The sequence below is a fragment of the Salvelinus sp. IW2-2015 genome, linkage group LG13 (genome assembly GCF_002910315.2).
Source record: "Salvelinus sp. IW2-2015 linkage group LG13, ASM291031v2, whole genome shotgun sequence".
Taxonomy (NCBI): Eukaryota; Metazoa; Chordata; class Actinopteri; order Salmoniformes; family Salmonidae; genus Salvelinus; species Salvelinus sp. IW2-2015.
Window position 1 is genome coordinate 11931223 of NC_036853.1, and position 26367 is coordinate 11957589.

A 26367-nucleotide genomic window follows, 5' to 3' on the forward strand; every position below is an offset into this window, starting at 1 on the left:
GTTAATGAAAAACAAACATATGTTTTCATTATTCTATGTCATGCAAAAACATTAACAAATATGCTAATTAGTGTTAACATGTTGTTCTGTTCAATTACCTAAAATCAACCAATTTATTGCTTTCAATTCATCTATTGGGCCAAAAAAACTTGACAGTAAATCTTACTTTTCCTATGAAGAAACAACCCCTTCTCTACTAGAGCATACCCATATATTTGGTGGCAGGGAGCCTAGTGGTTAGAGCGTTGAACCAGTAACCGAAAGGTTGCTAGATTAAATCCCCGAGCTAACAAGGTAAAAATCTGTTGTTATGCCCCTGAACAAGGCACTGTTCCCCGGTAGGCCATCATTGTAAATAAGAATTTGTTCTTAACTGACTTGCCTAGTTAAATAATAAAAACTTTGGTCATTCATGAGCTCATATTAATCCAAGATACGGCTTGATTTAATAGCAGTTCTAACAAAATAGTGAATCTAGCCTAAAAAAAGAAGAAGAATCTGGTTAGAAAACACATGGCCAATTGCCACTGCATACAACTCAATTCAGTGTAATTTTAAATGCCTGACTGCACTTGATAAAAACAATGAAATTGTCTAGTGAAACAATCATATGGCTTACAAAATATCATTGTACCCTAGAGACCAATTTACAAAGACTCCCATGGCATTTATAGGAAATAAAGGTGGGGTAGTGATGAGATGTATTATTCCCATCCTCCAAATAAGTTCACCAATTTTTGGGGGAGGAATCAATAAATTTGTAGTTGAAAAATATAATGGATGGAGTAATGCACATGTTAGGGTTAACTTTGCTCTTGTGAGTTTGCTGTGGTCTGCGTTAAGTCTATGTGAGAGCAGATCTTTGGCATTATATAATCCCATTCTCCATGCAGAGGCACCCATCCTGTCTGTGTAAGGAGGGCCTGCTCTGCTGCTCCTGTGACATGATGTTTACTGTCAGATCAGGTAGATCCAGTAGCGAGAGCAGTGCAGGAGGATGTGGATGTCTCTACCCTCCCAAATACTCCGCTCTGCTCCGCCTGGCAACGTGGTGCAGTGCTGTATGAAACACTCTGTCATATGACCCATCAGACAGTTTGTTGTTCTAAACCAGCTCTCTCCGATGACTAAACAGCCTGATCATATTATCCTCATTTCATCTGGAGCTGCAGTCAAAGGGACACCAGCAAAATGGAAAACAAAACAAAATACACTCATCCACAAACAAGCAGGATATAAGAAGCTACTATCTACCGAATGACTGTAAATAAGAGACTAATGACAGTGTGCCTGGTGTGTGTGTGTGTGTTCAATCTCACCTCGTTGTCAGACTCCACCAGAACCTGGTCGTACTCGCTGAGGGCAACCAGGAACATGATGGACGTGACGTTCTCAAAGCAGTGGATCCACTTCCTCCTCTCTGACCTCTGACCCCCTACATCCACCATCCTGATTGGACAGGACCAGTATGGAGAGATGAATATAGGAGAGCAGTTTTCAAAATTAGGCTAAATTCAGACATTGATGGCAATTTAAAAAGGGGTTTTATTGTGGTAACTAGGGTATCCAACTAAATCATTTGGTGAAACTTAAACATTTGAGGTTAGTCCCGTTTCAGGATTACCTTTTAGGATTCATAATGCCCAAAATCTAGCAATGAATACGGCTAACTGTCAAACAAAGCAAAAATATAATGGATATCAAGGAATTAAAATGATTGTTACATTGGGAAATTACTGCAGTTTAGTTACAATTGAGAACAACACTTAATGCAATAAGATGTATACCTTTCTGATCTGCTTTTAAAATACATCAGTGCAAAGAAGCACTCAAACACACTTGATTGTGTTCACCATCATATACAACTATTTGGAAAACATGATTATGTGGACATTATGTTCCTTTCTGGTCAGGATTGTCAGTTAGGCAGTTATATGTTAACGTATGAGAATTAAACATTGCATACTGTACATGCGACATGTATTATCCTATCAATAACTTAAATTGATAACAATTAAGTTTGATAACTTATTATGCACTAATGCAACATACAGTAAATCAAAGAAGGTGCAAGGACAGGTTAAACGACCCAAGTTGAACCAAAAAGAAAAGAGAAAAGGTGTGCACTGTGCAGAGCCACATCCCAGCCCATTCCCAGCCAAGTGGATGCAGGTGTGCCAGAGAGCTCAGATCGGGACGGCATTACCCTGCTTGGAAGCAGCATCTAAGTCAGCCAGTGACTTCAGATTCAGAGCACAAGCCCAGCAGCAGTGTGGGGAGGTAGGCCAGTGCAAAAAGGAGAGAGGAAAGGGTGGATTAGAGGGGGAGAAGGGGAAGATACACAGGGGGAAGGAAAGAATACAGGGAGAGGGGAAGAATGGGAGAGCAGAGGGCAGCTCCATCACAGATCAAGCAGGGGTACCGAGTGGAGGCAAGGATTTGGGAATACCGCTACATTTATTTTCCAAACATTATTTTCATGGATTTCATAGAATTTTGCATTCATAGATGATGGATCAGATTAGCCATCATGCAACTCAGAAATCCTCCTATTTTCCAACAGTGGTTTAGTTGATGGGAGAGATCTATTAGTCTATATCCATGTTATCAAAGGAGGATCAGGGTTTCTTTCCTAGCCTTGTGAGCAGCAGCTACCTCTGTCCGTCCCTGGCTGGCTCTTCCGCAAAGTGAGAAGGGGGGGGGCGTTGATAAATGGGGTCCTCTAGGACGCCTGCCTAAAATAAAAGCTCCTTCGCATCAGCCGACCTCTTTTCCTGTAGCAGTGATGGGTGACCTACTTAGAAGGATAGGCTCTCCTATGGAGGATGAGCCCAGAGAAATCATGACATTCTCAACCACTTCAAAAAGGCAATTAAGAGAGGGAAGCGCCACGGCCGAACGCAGCAGACATGCATGTTTACTTTGTCCTCATGAAAGCCTGCCTTGTGCAGCTGCTGTGAGTACAACCCGGGCTGGGCTGCACCAGACCCCATCACTCTAACACACATTGGGTTGGGGTGGAGAGGGGGGCTCCTTGCATCACAAGTCTCTCCCTATCTGACTAGCCAAATATTCTCATTGGATTTAAATGCGGATCGTCTGGATTTGCTTCAATCCTGAGGAATATCTCTGTAATATATTATTATATAGGCTACATGTCCTTAAACACTGCTGTAGTGATTCACAGCCTATCCATCCAGTAGCAGTAGAGTGAAGCGATGGAGGGATCCTCGAGTCCAACCTCATTGTGAGCCTGGGAGTTATTTCTAGCGTTGCTGCGCGTAGGAGGGGCTGACATGCTGGCTTCCTATCGATTTGCACTCTTTTGTAATCGCTCTTGTTCGCTGGTTTCATCTCCTCATGATTATCCTCTTGGAGGAGGAGGGGGCTGTTCTACACCTTGGTGCCCAGTGATCAGTCTCTTCCGCCTGGCCACTTCCAGGAGGCCTCCCCCTCCCTCAGCTCGACTGGCTTGGCCCAGACGACACTAACAGGCAGCATGCCTGGTTACATCATAATGACACCAGACTGGTTACAGTCCTGGAGTACACGGTTTCTCAACATCCCTGTTATGATGACTAAATCTTCAGATGACTAGCTGATATTTAGCTCATCATTCTACTCCATCCAGTATTGTACCATGCAAAGCAAGGATTCTGAAGTGTTGTTTAGTGTTCATCTCGTGGATTACATATAGAAAATTAAGACTTAATGGGCCTGAGACAATTATGATGGGTGAGTAAAAACTGGAGATCAAACAACAATGAGGAATAAAATTAAGCAGCAGGTGAATCAGTGATATTCATTGCTCATGTTGATCTTGTGAGGGAGAAAATGATCAATGTTCTCTGATGGTATCACACAATGCACAGTCAACATGAATATTGAAACAATTATTTATTTCAGAGGAAATACAAAACCCTGGGAAGGGAGCAAGTGTGAATGTCTTTCTACCTGAAAATGATGCTTTGCAAGTCGAAAGGGTATTCAATGATCCCTGTGGTGGGGATGCGAACCCTAAGCACATCTTGTTGGGTTGGTAGAAAGTTGGGTTCAGCAATACGATCCAGATCGCTTAGATAGCTAGAGACCGGGAGAGAGAGAGACAGGAACGACAAAGAGAGACAGAGATAGAGAGTGAAGTATGACAGCAGATACCCCCCTCCAAAGCAAGGGGACCAGTCAGTCCCAAACAGGAGAACCCATTCCTGAGAGCTCTGGGGGGTGACCCTTCACCTGCCACCTCTACCACCTACTAAACCCCCCAATCATCTCCGAGAAAGTGAGTACAGTACCTGATCGCAGCTCTCAGAGACTCTGTAAAACCTTGCATTTGTTTTGCTTTTCCCAAAACTTTTCCCATAAAACCTTTATTATATTGGGTTCAAATTGAGGCAGTCCGCAAGTTCAATAAGATCTGGACTAAATACCCTTTTTCGGTTATAGTTAGGAGTAGTGATTTGGCCTCAGACAGACTCAGAGCTGCTGATAGGAAGGAGTCTCAGAGAGCACGCTACCAGGACCCAGGGCTGTGCGGCCAGCAGCAGTAGGGGGGAGGTGGAGCCAGAATAGTGGCGCAGGTATAGGCAGCACTTCACACCAGTACCTGAAGATTACATTCTCCAGGTCAAAAGGGTACTCAATGATGCCAGTAGTGGGCACTCGAACCCGCAGCACATCCTGCTGAGTGGGCACGTACCCCTTGGTCGCTATTCGCTCTAAATCTCTAAGGTAACTGTGGAATGAAGGGGGACACATGACACGTGTGCCCGACGCTGCACAATCACCTGCACACATGCATACAGACAAAAACCAGCCACACACCCTCTCTCTTTCTCATGGAAACAGAAATACATACAGATAATCACATACATTGCACCCCTTGACTTTTTCCACATTTTGTTGTGATACAGCCTGATTTTGGAAATTGATTTAATTAAGATGTGTAGTCACTGGCCTACACACACACACACACAGTACCCCATAATGTCAAAGTGGAATTATGTTTTTCAATTTTTACAAATGAATTAAAAATGAAAAGTCAAGTCTTCAGTTCCTTATGGCAAGCCTAAATAAGTTCAGCAGTAGAAAGTTGCTTAATTAACAAGTAAAATAATAAGTTTCAGGAACTCGCTCTGTGTGCAATAATAGTGTTTAACATAATTATTTTAATGACTACCTCATCTCTGTACCCCACACATACAGATAATTGTAAAGTCCCTCAGTTGAGCAGTAATTTCAAACACAGATTCAACCACAAAGACCAGGGAGGTTTTCGAATGCCTCACAAAGGGCACTTATTGGTTAAAAAAAAACTAAACAGACATTGAATATCCCTTTGAGCATGGTGAAGTTATTAATTACACTTTGGAGAGTGTATCAATAGACCCAGTCACTACAAGGATACAGACGTCCTTCCTAACTCAGTTGCCGGAGAGGAAGGAAACTGTTCAGAGATTGCACCACGAGGCCAATAGTGACTTTAAAACAGACAGAGTTTAATGGCTGTGATAGGAGAAAACTGAGGATTGATCAACATTGTGGTTATTCCACAATACTAACCTAAAATGTCAGAGTGAAAAGAAGGAAGCCTGTATAGAATACAAATATTCCAAAACATGCATCCTGTTTGCAACAAGCCACTAAAGTAATACTGCAAAAAATGTCGCAAAGCAATTAAGTTTTTGTCCTGAATACAAAGTGTTATGTTTGGGGAAAATCCAATACAACACATTACCGAGTACCACTCTTCATATTTTCAAGCATAGTGGTGGCTGCATCATGTTATGGGTATGCTTGTAATTGAGGAGTTACAGAATTTAAAAAAATGAACTGAATGGAGCTAAGTACAGGCAAAATCCTAGAAGAAAACCTGGTTCAGTCTGCTTTCCACCAGATACTGGAAGATGAATTTACCTTTCAGCAGGACTATAACCTAAAACATAAGGCTAAATCTACACTGGAGTTGCTTACCAAGAAGACATTGAATGTTCTTGAGTGGCCTAGTTACAGTTCTGACCTAAAATAGGCATAAAAATCTGTGGCAAGACTTGAAAATGGCTGTCTAGCCATGATCAACAACCAACTTGACAGAAGAATAAAAAAAAATTGGTGCAAATATTGTACAATCCAGGTGTTCTTAAGAGGCTTACCCAGAAAGACTCACTGCTGCCAAAGGTCATTCTAACAGGTATTGACTCAGGGGTGTGAATACTTATGTAAATTCGATATTTCCGTACTTAAATGTTCAATACATTTGCTAACCTTTCTAAAAGCATGTTTTCACTTTGTCATTATGGGGTATTGTGTGGTGAAAAAAAATAATTGAATCCATTTGGAATTCAAACTGATAAAATGTGGAATAAGTCAAGGGGTATGAATACTTTCTGAAGGCACTGTACATTAATATATTACAGCTGTATCCTGTTACTCCTCACAAACTAACGGTAGGCAGTATCTGTTTGTAACAATTATCACTAACCCTGTTAGGGGGGCTGAATCACAATAGCGCAAGTCTTTAGGGCCAAGTATCATAACATCCTAAAATGGTCCATGTGGACATTTGGGTTCATTTTTACAGTCTTGATAACCTTATCAGTCATAAAAATACAGAGTAGTCTAATCACTACATTGATTCTGAGTCATATTACAACAAAGTGTTTTGTCCCTGGAAAGCTATAAGCACTAGTCATGGTGACAAAGTGCTTACTCTGCATTTTAGGGTTGAACAAATTCAGACCTATAATTCTACATAACAAACATGAAATTCAGGTCTCGTTAGGTTAGTTCAAATAGAACTAAGGTGGAGCAGGATGAGAAACGTTGCCGTCTGTTCTTCCTCTTTCCATCAGTTTTTTTCCTCTTTCTTTTGGTCTCTAAATCCCTTTCACTTTCTCCTACGAAACACTATTTAATAGAGTCAGGGAGAGATGATATTCACTATTATGGTAACTCATTCTCTTCAATTTAAAAATCTCAATCTCTCTCATTCTATCGCTTCTCAATCTCTAACCACTGTAGCTATTGTGTGTGTATGCCAGAAATAGACTTACTATTTGGTTGAGTCCGAGAGCTGATATTCGCGTCTGCGGTCGTAGGCCTCCTGGATGCCAGGGTCTGTCCAAAGCATCTTTATTGCACTGATGTAGGGCTGTTCGAAGGAACACACCTTCTCCACGTCCACTTCTCGCACGAGCAGCGCATTGGACTGGGGGGGAGGAAGAGGACACCAGATATGGGAAACAGTTTGAAAAGAGTAAAAGGTTGGACAGCGTCACTCACATTCACTGTACCAGTGCTCCAGGATTATTTACACATTTCTGCATTCTGATCAAAGTTAAATCAGAACATGTTAGGTCATTTGTACAGATTATTATCGATAGATTTAGGCCTAAAGACAGACTGTCTTGCCATTGATACATCCAGGCCTCTCCTCGGCAGTGACTTAGTGTCTGTACCTGGACAGAGCAGATTGGAGTAGCTGTAGCAGTCCATTACGTTTTATGGCATGGTTTACAGCTACTTTTATGGTCTATTTGAATACGGTTTGCATTTGATGGTGCGGACATATAAAGCTGTGGCTGGACAATTCGATGCGGAGATTGCCAGCCAACAGTTGCCAGTGAGCGGTCCTATGAGTGGATGAGAATTCAGACAATGCCAGAAGGGAATTAGTCCGTAGCTGATTTTATAGTAGTATTCCCAACCTAGGCTATACTATGACTAGGCTATAGAAGTCCTGATGGGTGCGCACCTCCGGTTCACCAGTCCTAATTCAAATACATCAATTTCACTTGCTATGGATATCTGCATGCAACGCCAAGTTACATGCATACAGTTGAAGTCGGAAGTTTACATACACTTAGGTTGGAGTCATTAAAACTCGTTTTTCAACCACTCCAAAAATTTCTTGTTAACAAACTATAGTTTTGGCAAGTCAGTTAGGACATCTACTTTGTGCATGACACAAGTAATATTTCCAACAATTGTTTAGAGACAGCTTATTTCACAGTATCACAATTCTAGTGGGTCAGAAGTTTACATACACTAAGTTGACTGTGCCTTTAAACAGCTTGGAAAATTCCAGAAAAWGATGTTATAGCTTTAGAAGCTTCTGATAGGCTAATTGACATCATTTGAGTCAATTGGAGGTGTACCTGTGGATGCATTTCAAGGCCTACCTTCAAACTCAGCGCGTCTTTGCTTGACATCATGGGAAAATCAAAAGAAATCAGCAAAGACTGGCCGCTAACCATTTGCTGCTCCCATTAGTGATCCCTAATGTAGCCTATAGATATATAATGAAATACATTGACCAATATGGTCATTGTCCAATGAGTGGACCCCAATCCCCATCCCCTCTCCCTAACCCCAAGTCAGACTCACCTTGTTCTGTTCATACTTGTACTGGATCTTGAGGGTCTCGGAGGCCCGGATCATGGACTGCATGGAGGTGAAGATGTTCTGGTACACCAGCTTGGTGAAGCCTCTTTTGTCCTCGTCAGTGTAGCCCGTCCCATGGATGATGCGCATCTGTTTGATGAATGTGCTCTTGCCACTCTCGCCAGTGCCTGAGTAGACAGACAGGACAATGGAAAGATTAGACCAGGGGCTCCCAAATGGATTCAGTTTGAGAGTGCAGTCCACTATCCAAGACACTGCGGTACTCTTTTATTCACAGAGAAATATGTTGTATCCCTCACAGCGCAGATACAGGCTCCCTATGTTTAAGATCGAATCCATAGCCGGGAAACTGCCATGTCCATTTGCAAAATTACAACGAGGAAGTTACTTGAAATAACAAACACGTTTTCTCCCCTCAGACATCATTGCACATGCAGTTGAACAGCAGGGTATGTACGATTATTATAATAATTTGTTTACCAAGAATGATGGATGCTCCAGTACTCCTTTTATAAACCAAAAAAAAAGATTAAGAAAGGCTCCTAGGCAAGTGGCAGTTTCACCTAATGTGGATTCCTGCTTTAGGGCGAAAATATTTTTGTTATCTCAGATTAAAGTAAAATTAGCAGAGCTCACTCTGGAAATGTGATATACCTGTAGAGTTTATTGTTTCAAACAATACAGTAGGGTCTTAAAATAAACTAAATAGAAAAGGTACACTAGATGTTTAATGTTTAGTACATTTATTTGATATATTTTCTTTATCTAGACATATTCCATATGTAAACATTATAAGAGTATAAGGACACCAATATATTTTCTGTATCATGTACGGTTCACAGATCATAGGGTCTTTCAGGAGGCATGTATAGGTCTAAAAAGTGGGCACTTTAAAATGGCCACTTTCATCAAGATTTTCCCAAAAATTGTTTGTGATACAAATGTAAAAAGCATGTCAAATAAGCTTCATCCCTATTCTGACGTTTGTGTGAGAATTGCCAAAACAATGAAAAAATATTTTCTAGCTATCCTGTCTACATATTGCTGGACATATTGTATTTTAGTATATTTATTGTAATTTGTACATTGTTTTTACTATGTGCTGCAAAATTAATGGCCCCCTGGGGAAAATAAAGACTTTACATAGACAATTAGTGGGCACACTAACACAGACACACACTCACAGGTGAAACTTGCCCTGGCAACCCAGTTTCCTTTCTACCAAGAGACCTAAAGCTTAGCACATAATGCTACAAGTGTAAAACGCTGCAGGTGCATAATGCTACAAGTGCATGGGGTGGTTGAAGAGATTTGTGCAGAGAAACAGCCTCAGGTGGCCGATATTGTGTGCAGACATTCCCGATGCCCACACATACTACTACTACAGACCTGAGACTAAATGAATCAGGCACCATAGAATAGCAGAGTTCATCCTGGAGAGTGAAGGAAGTTGTGAAAGACTGTCCCAGTGCAGGTCCCAAACCTTGTGCATCTTTATATAGACATTTCTAACGGTTGTGTCCAACAATGGTAAATTTGAGAATGTTGAGTCTTCACATAAAATAGCAGGTGTAAAGAACATTTAAGTATTAGAGCACTACCCCGCCCGCTGTCTTTCCAAGATAATTCGTAAAAATCCAAATAACTTCACAGATCTTCATTGTAAAGGGTTTAAACACCGTTTCCCATGCTTGTCCAATGAACCATAAACAATTAATGAACATGCACCTATGGAACGGTCGTTAAGACACTAACAGCTTACAGACGGTAGGCAATTAAGGTCACAGTTATGAAAACTTAGGACACGAAAGAGGCCTTTCTACTGACTCAGAAAAACACCAAAATAAAGATGCCCAGGCTCCCTGCTCATCTGCGTGAACGTGCCTTAGGCATGCTGCAAGGAGGCATGAGGACTGCAGATGTGGCCAGGGCAATAAATTGCAATGCCCGTACCGTGAGACGCCTAAGACAGCGCTACAGGGAGACAGGACGGACAGCTGATCGTCCTCACAGTGGTAGACCACATGTAACAACACCTGCACAGGATTGGTACATCCGAACATCACACCTGCGGAACAGGTACAGGATGGCAACAACAACTGAGTTACACCAGGAACGCACAATCCCTCCATCAGTGCTCAGACTGTCCACAATAGGCTGAGAGAGGCTGGACTGAGGGCTTGTAGGCCTGTTGTAAGGCAGGTCCTGACCAGACATCACCGGCAACAACGTCGCCTATGGGCACAAACCCACCGTCGCTGGACCAGACAGGACTGTCAAAAAATGCTCTTCACTGACGAGTCACGGTTTTGTCTCACCAGGGGTGATGGTCGGATTCGCGTTTATTGTCGAAGGAATGAGCATTACACTGAGGCCTGTACTCTGGAGCGGGATCGATTTGGAAGTGGAAGGTCCGTCATGGTCTGGGGCGGTGTCACAGCATCATCGGACTGAGCTTGTTGTCATTGCAGGCAATCTCAACACTGTTCGTTACAGGGAAGACATCGTCCTCCCTCATGTGGTACCCTTCCTGCAGGCTCAACCTGACATGACCCTCTGGCATGACAATTATACACTGCTTGTTCTGTGCGTGATTTCCTGCAAGACAGGAATGTCAGTGTTCTGCCATGGCCAACGAAGAGCCTGGACCTCAATCCCATTGAGCACGTCTAGGACCTGTTCGATTGGAGGGTGAGGGCTAGGGCCATTCCCCCCAGAAATGTCCGGGAACTTGCAGGTGCCTTGGTGGGAGAGTGGGGTAACATCTCACAGCAAGAACTGGCAAATCTGGTGCAATCCATGAGGATGAGATGCACTGCAGTACTTAATGCAGCTGGTGGCCTCAACAGATACTGCCTTACTTTTGAGCCCACCTTTGTTCAGGGACACATTATTCAATTTCTGTTAGTCACATGTCTGTGGAACTTGTTCAGTTTGTCTCAGTTGTTGAATCTTATGTTCATACAAATATTTCAGGCTGTTGATTGTGGCCTGTGGAATGTTGTCCCACTCCTCTTCAATGGTTGTGCGAAGTTGTTATATATTGGCGGGAACTGGAACACGTCGATCCAGAGCCCCCAAACTTGCTCAATGGGTGACATGTCTGTTGAGTAAGCATGCCAGGAAAGAACTGGGACATTTTTCAGCTTCCAGGAATTGTGAACAGATCCTTACGGCATGTGGCCGTGCATTATCATGCTAAAACATGAGGTGATGGCGGTGGAAGAATTGCATGACAATGGGTCCCAGGATCTCGTCACGATATCTCTGCATTCAAATTTCCATCGATAAAATGCAATTGTGTTCCTTGTCCGTAGCTTATGCATGCCCATACCATAACCCCGCCACCATGGGGCACTCTGTTCACAACGTTGACATCACCAAACCGCTCATCCACATGACACCATACACGCCGTCTGCCATCTGCCCCGAACAGTTGAAACCCAGATTAATCTGTGAAGAGCACACTTCTCCAGCATGCCAGTGGACATCGAATGTGAGCATTTGCCCACCGAAGTCAGTTACGATGCCAAACTGCAGTCAAGTCAAAACCCTGGTGAGGATGACAACCATGCAGATGAGCTTCCTTGAGACGGTTTCTGACAGTTTGTGCAGAAATTCTTCGGCTGTGCATACTCCGTTTCATCAGCTGTCCAGGTTGCTGGTCTCAGATGATCCCACAGGTAAAGAAGCCAGATAGAGGTCCTAGGCTGGTGTATCAGCCGTACACATGGTCTGCTGTTGAGGCCGGTTGGGCTTACTGCCAAATTCTCTAAAATGACTTGAGGTGGCTTATGGTACAGAAATAAACATTCAATTCTCTGGCAACAGCTCTGTGGAACATTACTGCAGTCAGCATGCCAATTGCATGCTCCCTCAACTTGAGACATCTGTGGGATTGTACTGTGTGCACATTTTAGAGTGACCTTTTATTGTACCCAGCAGAAGGTCCTCAGATCCTCACAGTTCTACAGCATCACCGCTTAGTAAGGCAACTGCAAGGCACCTGACCGCAAGGTGCTACAGATGTTGGTGAGTACCAGCTATCCCAGATGACAGTGTGATTATGCTCTCCTTGGTCAATGTGATTAAGACCTTTAAAGAGCTTAACATTCACAAGGACAGATGGATTACCAGGAGACATACTCGGCACATGCGCTGACCAGCTGGCAAGTATCTTCACTGACATTTTCAACCTCTCCCTGACCCAGTCTGTAATACCTACATGTTTAAAGCAGAGAACCATATTTCCTGTGCCCAAGAACACTAAGGTAGCCTGTCTAAATGACTATCGCCCCGTAGCACTCACATCTCTAACCATGAAATCCTCTGAAAGGCTGGTCATGACTCACATCAACATCATCCCAGAAACTCCGGACCCACTCCAATTCGCATACCGCCCAAACAGATCCACAGGTGACGCAATCTCTATTGCACTCCACACTGCCCTTTTCCACTTGGACAAAAGGAACACCTACGTGAGAATGCTGTTCATTGACTACAGATCTGCATTCAACACCAGAGTGCCCTACCAAGCTCATCACTAAGATAAGGACTCTGGGACTAAACATCTCCCTCTGCAACTGGATCTCCTGACGGGACGCAGGTGAGGGTAGCAACAACAGGGTAGGCAACAACACATTCGCCACGCTGACCCTCAACAAGGGTGCCCTGAAGCAGCTTAGTCCGCTCCTGTACTGTTCACCTACGACTGCGTGGCTGCGAACGACTCCAACACCATGATTACATTTGCTGAAAAATTTGGCATGGGCTCTCAGATCCTCAAAAAGTTCTACAGCTGCACCATTGAGAGCATCTTGACTGGCTCCATCACTGCTTGGTATGACCGCAAGGCGCTACAGAGGGTAGTGCGGACAGTCCAGTACATCACTCAAAGACTTCAGCCACCCAAGTCATAGACTGTTCTCTCTGCTACCGCCACGGCAAGCGGTACCGATGCACCTAGTCAGGAACCAAAAGGACCCTGAACGGTTTCTACCCCCAAGCTATAAGACTGCTAAATCGTTAATTAAATAGTTAACCAAATTGCTACCCGGACTATCTGCAGTGATTTTTGCAATAACTTTTGACTCATCACACATGTTGCTGCTACTGTTTACTATTGGCCATGTGCTGCCATCCTGTAAGAAGGTAACAGATTATTTTATTAGTGGTTAAAATGGATTTTCATTGTGTTCCATGGTGTTTATCGCCCCCTATTGGAGCTTTCTGGTATTTAGAAAGACTGTACGAAAACAAGTAGAAGAGAATTCGTTCTGCACGCATAGAAGCAGCTAAAAACAACAACAGGTCTTTCAGTGCAGTTATTTCTTGTCACGCTTCAGCCTCGGAAAATATTTGTTTGTAAGTTCGATTCAAGCATATTGCTAGTGATGATAATCTTGTTATTGATAGAATTGCTTACTTATCAATGTTAGTTGGTTGCATTTACTCACACAAATTGCCTTGCCTTTCATGTATGCCGTCAGCTGTATTACTTTGCTCGTATGTCATGTAAACGAATTGTAAAACATACAATACTGAAGTTTTGTAACTGTTTCTAGTGTAATATGCTTTGTTATTGTACAGAGGTGGTTGCACATTAGAGTAATTAAAAGAGTTAGCCAATTACCAATTGAGTAAAAATTAGTTATATGGTTTGGCATCGTGCCAGATACATGGTACATTAGCACGTGCTTTATATTTATGCAACTTCAACTTGAAATATATAATGTACAGCTACAGTATGTCGATGTGAATTGAATAATAAAGTATATTCTTTTCTGTATTTTGCGGTTTCACAACAAACGTTTTCAATATATTAATTCAATAAAAGTCACGCCTTGGGAGTTTTATTGAAGACTTAGTTGTTAGCTATCTGTCTAGTTTTGCATGGGAACGCAATTCAAGTGCAGAATAGGCCTCTTTATTCCTAGTTACAAGTGCCTTCGGAAAGAATTCAGACCCCTTAACTTTTTACACATTGTTACGTTACAGCATTATTCTAAAACTGATTCAAACCCATAATGACAAAGCAAAAATAGGTTAATCACATTTACATAAGTATTCAGACCCTTTACTCAGTACTGTGTTGAAGCACCTTTGGCAGCAATTACAGCATCGAGTCTTCTTGGGTATGATGCTACAAGCTTGGCACACCTGTATTTGGGGAGTTTCTCCCATTATTCTGTGCAGACCCTCTCAAGCTCTGTCTGTTTGGATGGGGAGTGTTACTACACAGCTATTTTCAGGTCTCTCCAGAGATGTTCAATCAGGTTCAAGTCCAGGCTCTGGCTGGGCCACTCAAGGACATTCAGAGAGTAGACCCGAAGTCACTCCTGCATTGTCTTGGCTGTGTGTTCAGGGTCGTTGGAAGGTGAACCGTCGCCCCAGTCTGAGGTACTAAGGACTCTGGAGCAGGTTTTCATCAAGTATCTCTCTGTACTTTGCTCTGTTCATCCTTCCCTTGATCCTGACTAGTCTCCCAGTCCCTGCCGCTGAAAAACATTCCCCACAGCATGATGCTGCCATCACCATGAATCATGGTAGGGATGGGTGCCAGGTTTCCTCCAGACATGACGCTTGGCATTCAGGCCAAAGGGTTCAATCTTGGTTTCATCAAACCAGATAATCTTGTTCCTCATGGTCTGAGAGTCTTTAGGTGCCTTTTGGCAAACTCCAAGAGCGCTGTCATGTGCCTTTTGCTGGGGAGTGGCTTTCGTATGGCCACTACCATAAAAGGCCTGATTGGTGGAGTGCTGCAGAGATGGTTGTCCTTGTGGATGGTTCTCCCATCTCCACAGAGGAACTCTGGAGCTCTGTCAGAGTGACCATCGGGTTCTTGGTCACCTCCCTGACCAAGGCCCTTCTCCCACAATTGCTCAGTTTGGCCTAGGAAGAGTCTTGGTGGTTCTATACTTCTTCCATTTAAGAATGATTGAGGCCACTGTGTTCTTGTGGACCTTCAACGCTGCAGACATTATTTTGGTATCCTTCCACAGATCTGTGCCTCGACAATCCTGTCTCGGAGCTCTACGGACAATTGCTTTGATCTCACGGCTTGGTTTTTGCTCTGACCATGCACTGTGAACTGTGGGACCTTACATAGGACAGGTGTGTGCCTTTCTAAATCATTTCCAATCAATTGAATTTACCACAAGTGGACTCCAAGGTGTAGAAACTCAAGGATGATCAATAGAAACAGGATGCATCTGAGCACAATTTCGAGTCTCATAGCAAGGGGTCTGAATCCTTTTGTAAATAAGGTTTTTTATTTTAATTTTAAATAGATTTGCAAAAAAAAATTAAAACCTGTTTTCGCTTTGTCCTCATGGGGTAGTGTGTGTAGATGAGGGAAAAACAATTAATACATTTTAGAATAAGGATGTAAACATAAAATGTGGAAAAAGTGGTCTGAAAACTTCCCGAATGCACTGTAAGCTGAAGCATGGGGTTTGTCCATCTGCATTTACCCCATTGGACACATCCTGATTGTGATTATTAGTAATTTTATTCTAAATATATAAAATGTATGATTGTTATTCACTTGAAAAATTTGATTTTTTTGGTTTCTACTACAATGTATGTCATCGCCCTTTTAAGACACCATTGTGCCCTTTGAGCTCTGTTGGGTAGCGAGGGAGTCTTTTCTGTCAGCCGGATCATTTAGCTTTCAAACAGCTCTTCGTTCAGTCTTGTAACTTGAAAAAGTGTGAAAATTGAAAGCCTAAAACATTGCCTACCATTATGTCAGATGGTGAAATGTGAGTTAAGACATTTTTACCTGACAAAATTAGATGACTTGCAAAAAGAAAATGTATGCACTGAAAAAATTAGCGTGGAACAGAATGAGGCTCTCACCTCACTATATTGTTCCTGCACTTAGGAATTACCATATTCAGAGAATGTTTTTACAATTTATCTGCAGATAATCGATGTCTGGAGTAAAAAAAGCTATATTAAAAGTATGCAAATCAGGGAGCCAAATGAACAGCTCTTTCACATATGCTATTCGGTTCCCGACATTCCCCAAAAAGAAACTTAACAACATTTTAAAAGCCTTACGTTCATGAACGACCCATCACTATTGTTGTGCAGCTGCTTCTAAACCATGCTTGAAACTCCGATAGTAACTGAATTTGCTACCATTTTATTTATTTACTCCTTCAATTGTGCAACGGGGAAAAAACTGGGAGCCCAATTTTTTAACAAAGTCCAAAAGTCTTTAATAGATTTTCCAAAACTGCTTTCAAAAGTTTAATCCCGCAATTGCATACTGAATTGTTGTGCACGGACTGCTTGTCAGAATACATGTTTCCCTCCCTATTGTAACTTGAATACACCGCAAGAAGAATCTCTCACATAGAACAAACAAGCCGACTAGGTAAACTATTTTACTATGGGGTTGTCTGATTTTGTTTTATACATTACATGGCAAAAACAGTACCACTGAAAAGTTGCATCCTGACTGGAGTGATAAAGTAGAAGTTTTTAATTACTTTGCCAGCAGCTACAGTAGGCTTCACACCACTGTTTGAGTTGAGGGCCACTGGGTATTATAGAATTCCCTTCAACTGAACACAGCTTAAAAGATAAAATATTTGGGAATATATTTCCATAAAACAGACATGCTTCAAACCAGACACCCCCATTCCCCCAGAGATTTAGAATCCATATGACGGAAACCGTCGCACCTCTGTCAGGAAAGCCTCCTCAAATGAAAACGTGTGGTGGGCAGGGTCGGCCCTTCACCCACTCCAACAAGCCATCCTCTCCACTCCCAGTATCCAGGCTGTCTCCACCGCTTCAGCAGCTCTTCTCGATCTCTGTTCTCCTCCTTTCTCCCTCTACGTAGTCTCCTCTTCAATACCCATCCTTTCGTCCACTCTATCCCTCCCACTGTCCTTCTGCCTCTTCAGTGTTGAGTGCTACCCGCTCACCCTGTTTGTTCTGCCATCGTTGCACACATGCCAGGCTGGGGAGCAACATGAAATAGCCCATTAACATCTGTTCTCTTTGTCGCCGTAGACTTGGCTGCATGGCGGCTGCTGCTACTCCTTTCAGACCTCAGAAGCCCGAGCAGCAAGACAAGGCAAGCAGTGGGCTTGCAAACCATTACAGACTACAAAGGGAAGCACAGCCGAGAGCTGACCAGTGACACGAGCCTACCAGACGAGCTAAACTACTTCTATGCTCGCCTCGAGGCAAATAACATTGAAACATGCATGAGAGCACCAGCTGTTCCAGAAGACTGTGTGATCACGCTCTGCTCAGCCGTTGTGAGTAAGACCTTTAAACAGGTCAACATTCACAAGGCCTCAGGGCCAGACGGATTACCAGGACGTGTACTGCGAGCATGCGCTGACCAACTGGCAAGTGTCTTCACTGACATTTCAACCTCTCCCTGTCCGAGTCTGTAATACCAACATGTTTTAAGCAGACCACCATAGTGCCTGTGCCCAAGAACACTAAGGTAACCTGCTTAAATGACTACTGACCTGTAGCACTCACAACTGTAGCCATAAAGTGCTTTGAAAGGGTGGTCATGGCTCACATCAACACCTTCATCCCAGAAACTGTAGACCCACTCCAATTTGCATAGCGCCCCAACATATCCAAAGATGATGCAATCTCTATTGTCCTCCACACTGCCCTTTCCCACCTGGACAAAAGGAACACCTATGTGAGAATGCTATTCATTGACTACAGCTCAGCGTTCAACACCATAGTGCCCTCAAAGCTCATCAATAAGCTAAGGACCCTGGGACTAAACACCTTTCTCTGCAACTGGATCCTGGACTTCCTGACGGGCTGCCCCCAGGTGATAAGGGTAGGTAACAACACATCCACCACGCTGATCCTCAACACAGGGTCTCCTCAGGGGTGCATGCTCAGTCCCCTCCTGTACTCCCTGTTCACTCATGACTGCACGGCCAGGCACGACTCCAACACCATCATTAAGTTTTCCAATGACAACAGTGGTAGGCCTGATCACCGACAACAATGAGACACCCTCTAGGGAGGAGGTCAGAGAACTGGCAGTGTGGTGTCAGGACAACAACCTCTCCCTCAACGTGATCAAGACAAAGGAGATGATTGTGGACTACAGGAAAAGGGGGACCGAGCACGCTCCCATTCTCATCGATGGGGCTGTAATGGAGCACGTTGAGAACTTCAAGTTCCTTGGTGTCCACATCACCAACAAACTAACATGGTCCAAGCACACCAAGAAAGTCGTGAAGAGGGCATGACAAAACCCCCTCAGGAGACTGAAAAGATTTGGCATAGGTCCTCAGATTCTCAAAAGGTTCTTCAGCTGCACCATCGAGAGCATCCTGATTGGTTGCGTCACTGCCTGATTTGGCAACTGCGCGGCCTACAGAGGGTAGTGTGAACGGCCCATGACATCACTGGGGCCAAGCTTCCTGCCATCCAGGACCTCTATACCAGGCGGTGTCAGAGGAAGGCCCTAAAAATTGTCAAAGTCTCAAGTTCTTCAGATAGTAGCTACCGTTTGAAACGAGGTCATTTCATGCACCGAGAAAAAAATACAAAAAACACATAGGCTAACAAAGGATAGGCCTAGTGTTAGGTGGATGGATTGAGGACATAAGCCTTTTTTTTTTAGGACATTGTCCATTTTGACAATGTGCCAACCAGGGCCTATTATATTTCATCTGGAATTATTTTCTACGGCCTCTAATAAAGGAATGATCAGTAGGCGTATAATGTGTGTGTATGTACACTACATGACAAAAAGTATGTAGACACCTGCTCGTCGAACATCTCATTCCAATATCATGGGCATTAATATGGAGTTGGTCCACCCTTTGCTTCTATAACAGCCTCTTCTCTTCTGGGAAGGCTTTCCACTAGATGTTGGAACATTGCTGCAGGAACTTGCAGCATAGTGAGGTCGGTCGATTAGGCCTGGCTCGCAGTCGGCGTTCCAATTCATCCCAAAGGTGTTGGATTGGGTTAGGGCTCTGTGCAGGCAAGTCAAGTTCTTCTACACTGATCTCGACAAACCATTTCTGCATGAACCTCGCTTTGTGCACGGTGGCATTGTCATGCTGAAACAGGAAAGGGCCATCCCCAAACTGTTGCCACAAAGTTGGAAGCACAGAATCGTCTAGAATGTCATTGTATGCTGTTGGGTTAAGATTTCCCTTCACTGGAACTAAGGTGCCCGAACCATGAAAAAAAACAGCCCCAGACTATTATATATCTCCCTCCACCAAACCTTACAGTTGGCACTATGCATTTGGGCAGGTAGCGTTCTCCTGGCATCCGCCAAACCCAGATTCACCCGTTGGACTGCCAGGTGGTGAAGGGTGATTCATCACACCAGAGAACGAGTTTCCACTGCTCCAGAGTCCAATGGCGGCGAGCTTTACACCACTCTAGCTGACTCTTGGCATTGCACATAGTGATCTTAGGCTTGTGTGCGTGCGGCTGTTCAGCCATGGAAACCCATTTCATGAAGCTCCCAAAGAATAGTTCTGACATTGCTTCCAGAGGCAGTTTGGAACTCTGGAGTGAGTGTTTTTACACGCTTGAGCACTCAGCGGTCCTGTTCTGTGAGCTTGTGTGGCCTACCACTTCGCGGCTGAGCAGTTGTTGCTCCTAGACTTTTCTACTTCACAATAACAGCACTTACAGTTGACCAGGGCAGACATTTGACGAACTGAGTTGTTGGAAAGGTGGCATCCTATGACGGTGCCACGTTGAAAGTCACAGCTTTTCGGTAAGGCCATTCTACTGGTAATGTTTGTCTATGGAGATTGCATGGCTGTGTGCTCGATTTTATACACCTGTCAGCAACAGATGTGGCTGAAATAGCCGAATGCACTCATTTGAACGCGTGTTACCATATACTTTTGTATATATAGTGTGTGTGTGTTGTAGTGCTGTACGCTTTACTCTCCTCGCTGTGATAAAGTTGCATTGATGTGTCAAAGCCCTGACTGGAGTTTGTCTTCCTCAGAGAGGAGCTCTGCTAGTCAGTTAACTTGTTTTCAGGCTAGACAGTGTTTCCTACAGACGGTCTGACTTCAATGAGAGGGACACAATTAGTCTCACGTGCACTGTCCTTGAAACCGCTCTCTCTCACTGAATCCTACTGAATGAAGAGGAACCTCAGATAGTCAAATGGAACCCTGGAGGCAGCCCAGGGAGACGGGGAGGGAAGTGAAGGGACCTAGTAAAAATGTCCAGATGTCATACCAGGTACTGTGTGAGAGTCAGCGATTAGAAGAACTGGACAAGGCATGAGCAATCAAACGAATCAGGAGGAAGGATTATTGTGTGATGGTAGAGACTGTTGCCGGTTCTAACAATTTCTAACACTTATGAGCACAGAAGTTAACTACGCAGCTGACCAAATTACGCAAGATTTTACTTCTGGGTTAACAGAGATTAGTGAAGCAGAGACGCGTCATGCCTAACCACAGAACCAGGCTTCAACCTCTCTGATAACCATGAGCTCGGAGTGATAAAGAAATCAGTCAAAACAGATACATTTCATTTTGTGGTGGTTGCCGAAGGCAAAGGGATGCTTTTCCGCTCCAAACTAACGGAGGGCAATAACTTGAGGCTGCGGTTGGCTTCCTCACTGAGGAGAAAAAAACTGCAGTAAGTTTGACAGAGTAGAGGAGTAAGGCCCCCTTTTGTAAATTATTCCCATAATGTTCCCCTGCGATGCGATGAGGCAGCCAGTTCAACAGAATGTCATCAGAACACTGGCTGGATACGAGGCCCCAGGCTGTGTTCACAAGGAGGCTTCAATGGGTTTGGCGGTTAGCAGGCCAGGTTTTAAAGGAACTCAAAACCCTAACACTTGGGGACCCACCCGGCCGGGGAGATTTGCATTTAAGATTCCCGTCTTGATGTTGGACAGCTGCTCCAAACAAGTTTTGCAGTACTGATATATACAATTCTTCCTTATTAATTTCCCGTGACCCTGTCACAAGATGATCCCTCCCTCCCCCAGTCCCTCCTCCCCCTCTGTCTGTGCTGGTGTATCAGCAGCAGCTTGGTCAAGGCTGCTTCCTGTCCCTGCCTGCGTGGAGCAGACTTGTAGGCACTAGGTAGCCTATATCTCAATAGTCTTCCGTTGTGTCCTCTTCTTGTCTCCTTTCTTCCATATGCACTAAGATCAAAGAACTAGACAGGCGAAACCAAATTGGTAGACATCTTCCATATTCACCTAGCCTCTGTTTAAGACTTAAGATGCAGCTCCGGCCTCACCACCCGCTGCCAAGGCACTTCCTCAGGCCCTGGACATGGATCCTACAGGCTGCAGCCTTACGACAAGACCAAATGACAGTCATTTCTCCCGTGCCTCTCACACAATGATAAGCATCAGGAGGGTAGGAGGGAGGGAGTGGGTCGGAGGAGAGAAATCGCCATCCGGGTGGATTCGTCTGTCTTTAGCAGATTCTGTTTGTTCCGCTGACTGAAATCAGAGGAGTAATCTGAGTATCCACTGAGTGGGCAGAGCGAGACAGAGAGGGAGAGCGAGAGCATCTCTCTGTGGAGAGCAGCTCTATTCCAGTTTGGAGAGCGTTCCCAACAATCTTTTCCTTCTAAAGGACTTAGATGTCAATCTATTTTGCCTATTTTGGTTCCCATTTAAATCAGAACTAGCAGTACTGGAATAGACATATTTCCCACTGGGTAAAGGACTAGTGGGCTTTGCAATCTCTCCTTGGGTTAATCTAAATGCGCTCCGACCGTCTAACTTCTCTTTCTGGAACTCAGAGAAAGCAACACAGGGACTGAGCAAGCGAAGCCCACGCTGGTGATGCCTGACAACGCAGACACACATCAGACACGGTCTTAAAGGTTTAGGCCTTTCTAGGCCACAAGGGGTGGCCTAGCCCCATATCTTACATGTCGTGTAATAGTGTTTTGGTATCATAGCATCATCATAATCCTAATGAATTTAACATTTGGATAGACTCACTCACCTTAGATCCAATAGGGAGGATCAGACAGGGATACACAAGTGTGCAGCAATGCCATGTCTGGGAGTGACATAGGAGAGGGTTATCTGGTTAAGGCTTTCACAAGCTGCCACAGAACTGACGAAACTCGGGGTGTGTCAATATCACTGTTTGCTCAACCAACAAAGCAGTCAAACACAGGTTAGAACTACACTGAACTAAAATATTAACACAACATATAAAGGGTTAGTCCCATGTTTCATGAGCTGAAATAAAAGAACCCAGAAATGTTCGGACAAAAATCTTATTTCTCTCAGTTTGTGCACAAATTTGTTTACATAACTGTTAGTGAGCATTTCTCCTTTGCCAAGATAATCTATCCATTTGACAGGTGTGGCATATCAAGAAGCGGATTAAACAGCATGATCATTACACAGGTGCACCTTGTGCCAGGGACAATAAAAGGCCACTAAAAAGTGCAGTTGTCACAACTAGGGCTGTCCCAGACTACAAAAAAAGATTGGTTGACTAAGAGTCGTCTGTTCTTTCAACCAATTGATTGGTCAACATTTAATGTGCATTTTTCCATATATTGACACATCCTATGTGTTTTTAATCAACTATATTCACTGAGCTTGTCTGATGCTTTAAGCACACAGTTTGATTAAATAATTAAGACACACAAATGACTAGAGGGAGTCCGACCAGCAATTGATTTGATTGTGCGGGCTGGCCTCAGACTTGGTGCGCTGTGTCAAAAATTATTATAATATATATTTTTTAAAGACAGTGAGTGACTGACTAGCACCCATTGTCTTGCTCTGCTCCCTGCTGCAGCAACCACCACATAAGTGTTTATCGTGCTGTCAGTGTTGCTGAAGCTGCAACATAATTACAGCCATTTCTGACTGAAAAGTTGTTACTGAAATCCCTAATTTGTTTAGTTAAAACATTTTATATTCCCTCAACCCTTGCTCTCTTTACCTGACCAATGTATGCATCGAATGCACGTGACCAAAGACCTATTCGCACGGGACTAGTATTACTAGAGAACGTTGGTTGTAATTGTTACTCCAGAATGTCCAGGATACCAGAGAACAATTCGGACTGGATAATTTTTTTCTAAACTGAACCCTGTAATTCTTGATTTTTCCCCCAACAAATTGACAGTTATGATGGAAGCCTGGAGGATTTTAATTCTAGGCATCTAGGCGTGAATATACAGTATTTCAAAATGTCCAGGTGATTCCCAAGTTTGTAAACCATCTTTCCTATAGTGTTGCCATAATACTTGAATTGAGGAAGTGTGATCATAATCATTAGGATATTTTAGCGATCCGCAGTACGTCCTAAAATCCCCCAGGCTTCAGACATGAGCTTAACAGTGCAATTGCACTTTAGATGCTTTTTTTTTTTTTAAAGGTCAGTCGTATGCTGCTTTGCGATCTATTAACAGCAAGGGTTGCATTAAATAGGCTCAATATTTTTTTCTGATCAATTCATATGCACAAAACAAACAAAAGCAATCACTGAGAGTTGACACCGTATTTTCTTATTAGTGTTGCACCACTATGTAAAATAACCATATACAATTTCAACAGCGCGTCAGACTGATGGACTGTGCCATCCCCAGGCCTCCACAATGGCGGGCCACTCAGCGCGAATCAGATGGGTGTCTTATACACCATGATAAAATGTTTTTTTGCTACTTCTCAACTAAAGAAATCTTGGTCAACCAATAGCTTATCAAGCAAACAATCGACTAAATGGGGTCAACCCTACACAAGACAATGCCACAGGGAGCATACAATTGGCATGCTGACTGCAGAAAACATCCACCAGAGTTGTTGCCAGATAACTGAATGTTCATTTCTCTACTTTAAGCCGCCTCCAACGTAATTTTTTAGAATTTGGCAGTACGTCCAACCGGCCTCACAACCCAGACCACGTGTAGCCACGCCAGCCCAGGACCTCCACATCTGGCTTATTCACCTGCGGGATCGTCTGAGACCAGCCACCCAGACAGCTGATGAAACTGAGGATTATTTCTGTCTGTAATAAAGCCCTTTTGTGGGGAAAAACTCATTCCGATTGGCTGGGCCTGACTCCCTAGTGGGTATGCCTGGCTCAGTGACTGTGCCCCTGCCCAGTCATGTGAAATCCATAGATTAGGGCCTAATTTATTTATTTCAATTGACTGATTTCCTTATATGAACTAACTCAGTAAAATTGTTGAAATTGTTGCATGTTGTTTCTATTTTTGTTCAGTAGACAAGTACCAGGCCATAGCCTTTCTTCGCACAGAGTACAGTACTGCCCAGTTATCAATGAGCAATTTTCATACCAAATACACAATCTCATGCGGTCTATTCATTCATTTCAAATCAAATTTATATATAAAGCCCTTTCACATCAGCAGATCTCACAAAGTGCTTATACAGAAACCCAGCCTAAAACCCCAAGAGCAAGCAATGCAGATGTAGAAGCACGGTGTCTAGGAATAACTTCCTAGAACAGGCTGATATATCAGGATGGCCTAGGTGCTCAGTGTCAGTGTGTAAATCACAGCCATGTCTAATGTGACACTTCTAGATTGCTGGGTCTACATCTCATTAGAACAAAATGAAAATAACTCCATTGATGAAGCACTGCAGTCACAGTGGCCCATAAGGTGAGTGAATATATTTTAGGCCTATACTTATGTGGGTGAACCTATAATATGGTTACCATTTACCTTACGATTTTATCAAAAGCGACACTGTACAGTATTTTGAGTAGGAGGCCCAGGCAGGAATTAAACCCACAACCTTGGTGACATGGTGTTGCCACAACTTGCCAGCTGTTGACACCTCACTCCAAGCCACTAAGACATTGGAACGGTCATTACCTCAGCAGCAGCAGAGCAGACCTCACAGCCTCCACCACTAACTGTTCTATGCCGGTCAGTCTCAGCTCTGTCTAGGACGCTAGTGATTATTAGACATGGAAATCCTGTGGCCACTCTACAGTTTGCATGGCGATAAAGCTCCAACGCAAACACCCTCTAGTCTCCAGGGTTTTTCTGGATCAAAAATGTGGTGGGCGTGGCAGGGGGTGCGGTCAGCACAGCTGAATTTTAGAAGTCCCCATCATGGCGGTGTGGAGAAACATTTATATTTCTAAGCCAATATCCTGCAATTCAACTCATTGTGCTATGCAGCTGAGAGATAGGTTGCAGTTTTACAGCACATTTCCTGTGATTCTACATATTTCTGCCATGGAGAAGAGAAAATTGTGCCGTTTTAAAGGTAATTTCCTGCCTTTCTACACATTTTGCCATGGCTAATGCAGTGTTTTTTTGCTCAAACAAAATCTATACTCTTAAAATCATTGCTTTGAGATTTTTCAAATTCTCCTTGACTGTATAGCTTTTATTTTGGTGATCTTTTAAGTTTAAGTAGACAAAGTATTTTCCATCCCGAATATTTGTACACTTTGGACTTACGCGACCCGAATAAAAATGCTTAGCCGGGCCGCCAAAGAATTTCAATGGTACAAAAAACACTGGTCTCATCTCACTGTAGCCACCACCAGTTAACATTAACACAGCGATAATATACCACTTTGAAAAAAAACAATGCCACTGCTTCCCATCTCAAAAGAGAGGCATGCCTCTATCTGCAACAGTTTGAGTTATCCCTCTGTGGAAGACTGAGCTCACCCACTGTGGGCAAAGGTGTACTCTAGATTTAGCCGAGTCATCCCGGGGTCAGGATTAACATGTTGCTAAGATTTCCTACAGCCCATTAATAGCTGGAAGGAGATTGTCTTGAACATTGATAGCTTCTGTATAGATAAAATCAGGGGATTCATTTTGATGGCAGCAGCAGTCAGCTCACACATGAAAGACAATTCAGAGCATTCAAGAGAGATGGGGCCATAATTAATGGCAAGTGAGACTACTGGTACACAAAACAAATGCATGTGGTTGGCTGAAGCAGATAGCTGTATTAAATACAAATCTAGGATTCTCTATGTT

General features: G+C 43.5%; 1 protein-coding gene across 5 annotated transcripts in view; it reads right to left on the reverse strand.

The window, feature by feature from the left end:
- LOC111972124 (guanine nucleotide binding protein (G protein), alpha 11b (Gq class)) overlaps positions 1-26367 on the reverse strand; it is a 63391-nt gene that overhangs the window by 6571 nt on the left and 30453 nt on the right. For 4 of the 5 annotated variants that reach the window (XM_023998985.2, XM_023998986.2, XM_023998987.2 and 1 more), the window contains 4 exons: positions 8386-8570; positions 7053-7207; positions 3955-4083; positions 1320-1449 (listed from right to left, as the gene is read on the reverse strand). In XM_023998985.2, coding sequence (XP_023854753.1) covers positions 1320-1449; positions 3955-4083; positions 7053-7207; positions 8386-8570 — 599 coding nt within the window. Of the gene's footprint in view, positions 1-1319; positions 1450-3954; positions 4084-4606; positions 4736-7052; positions 7208-8385; positions 8571-26367 lie in introns of all 5 variants that reach the window. The other variant, XM_023998988.2, reaches the window with a different exon arrangement.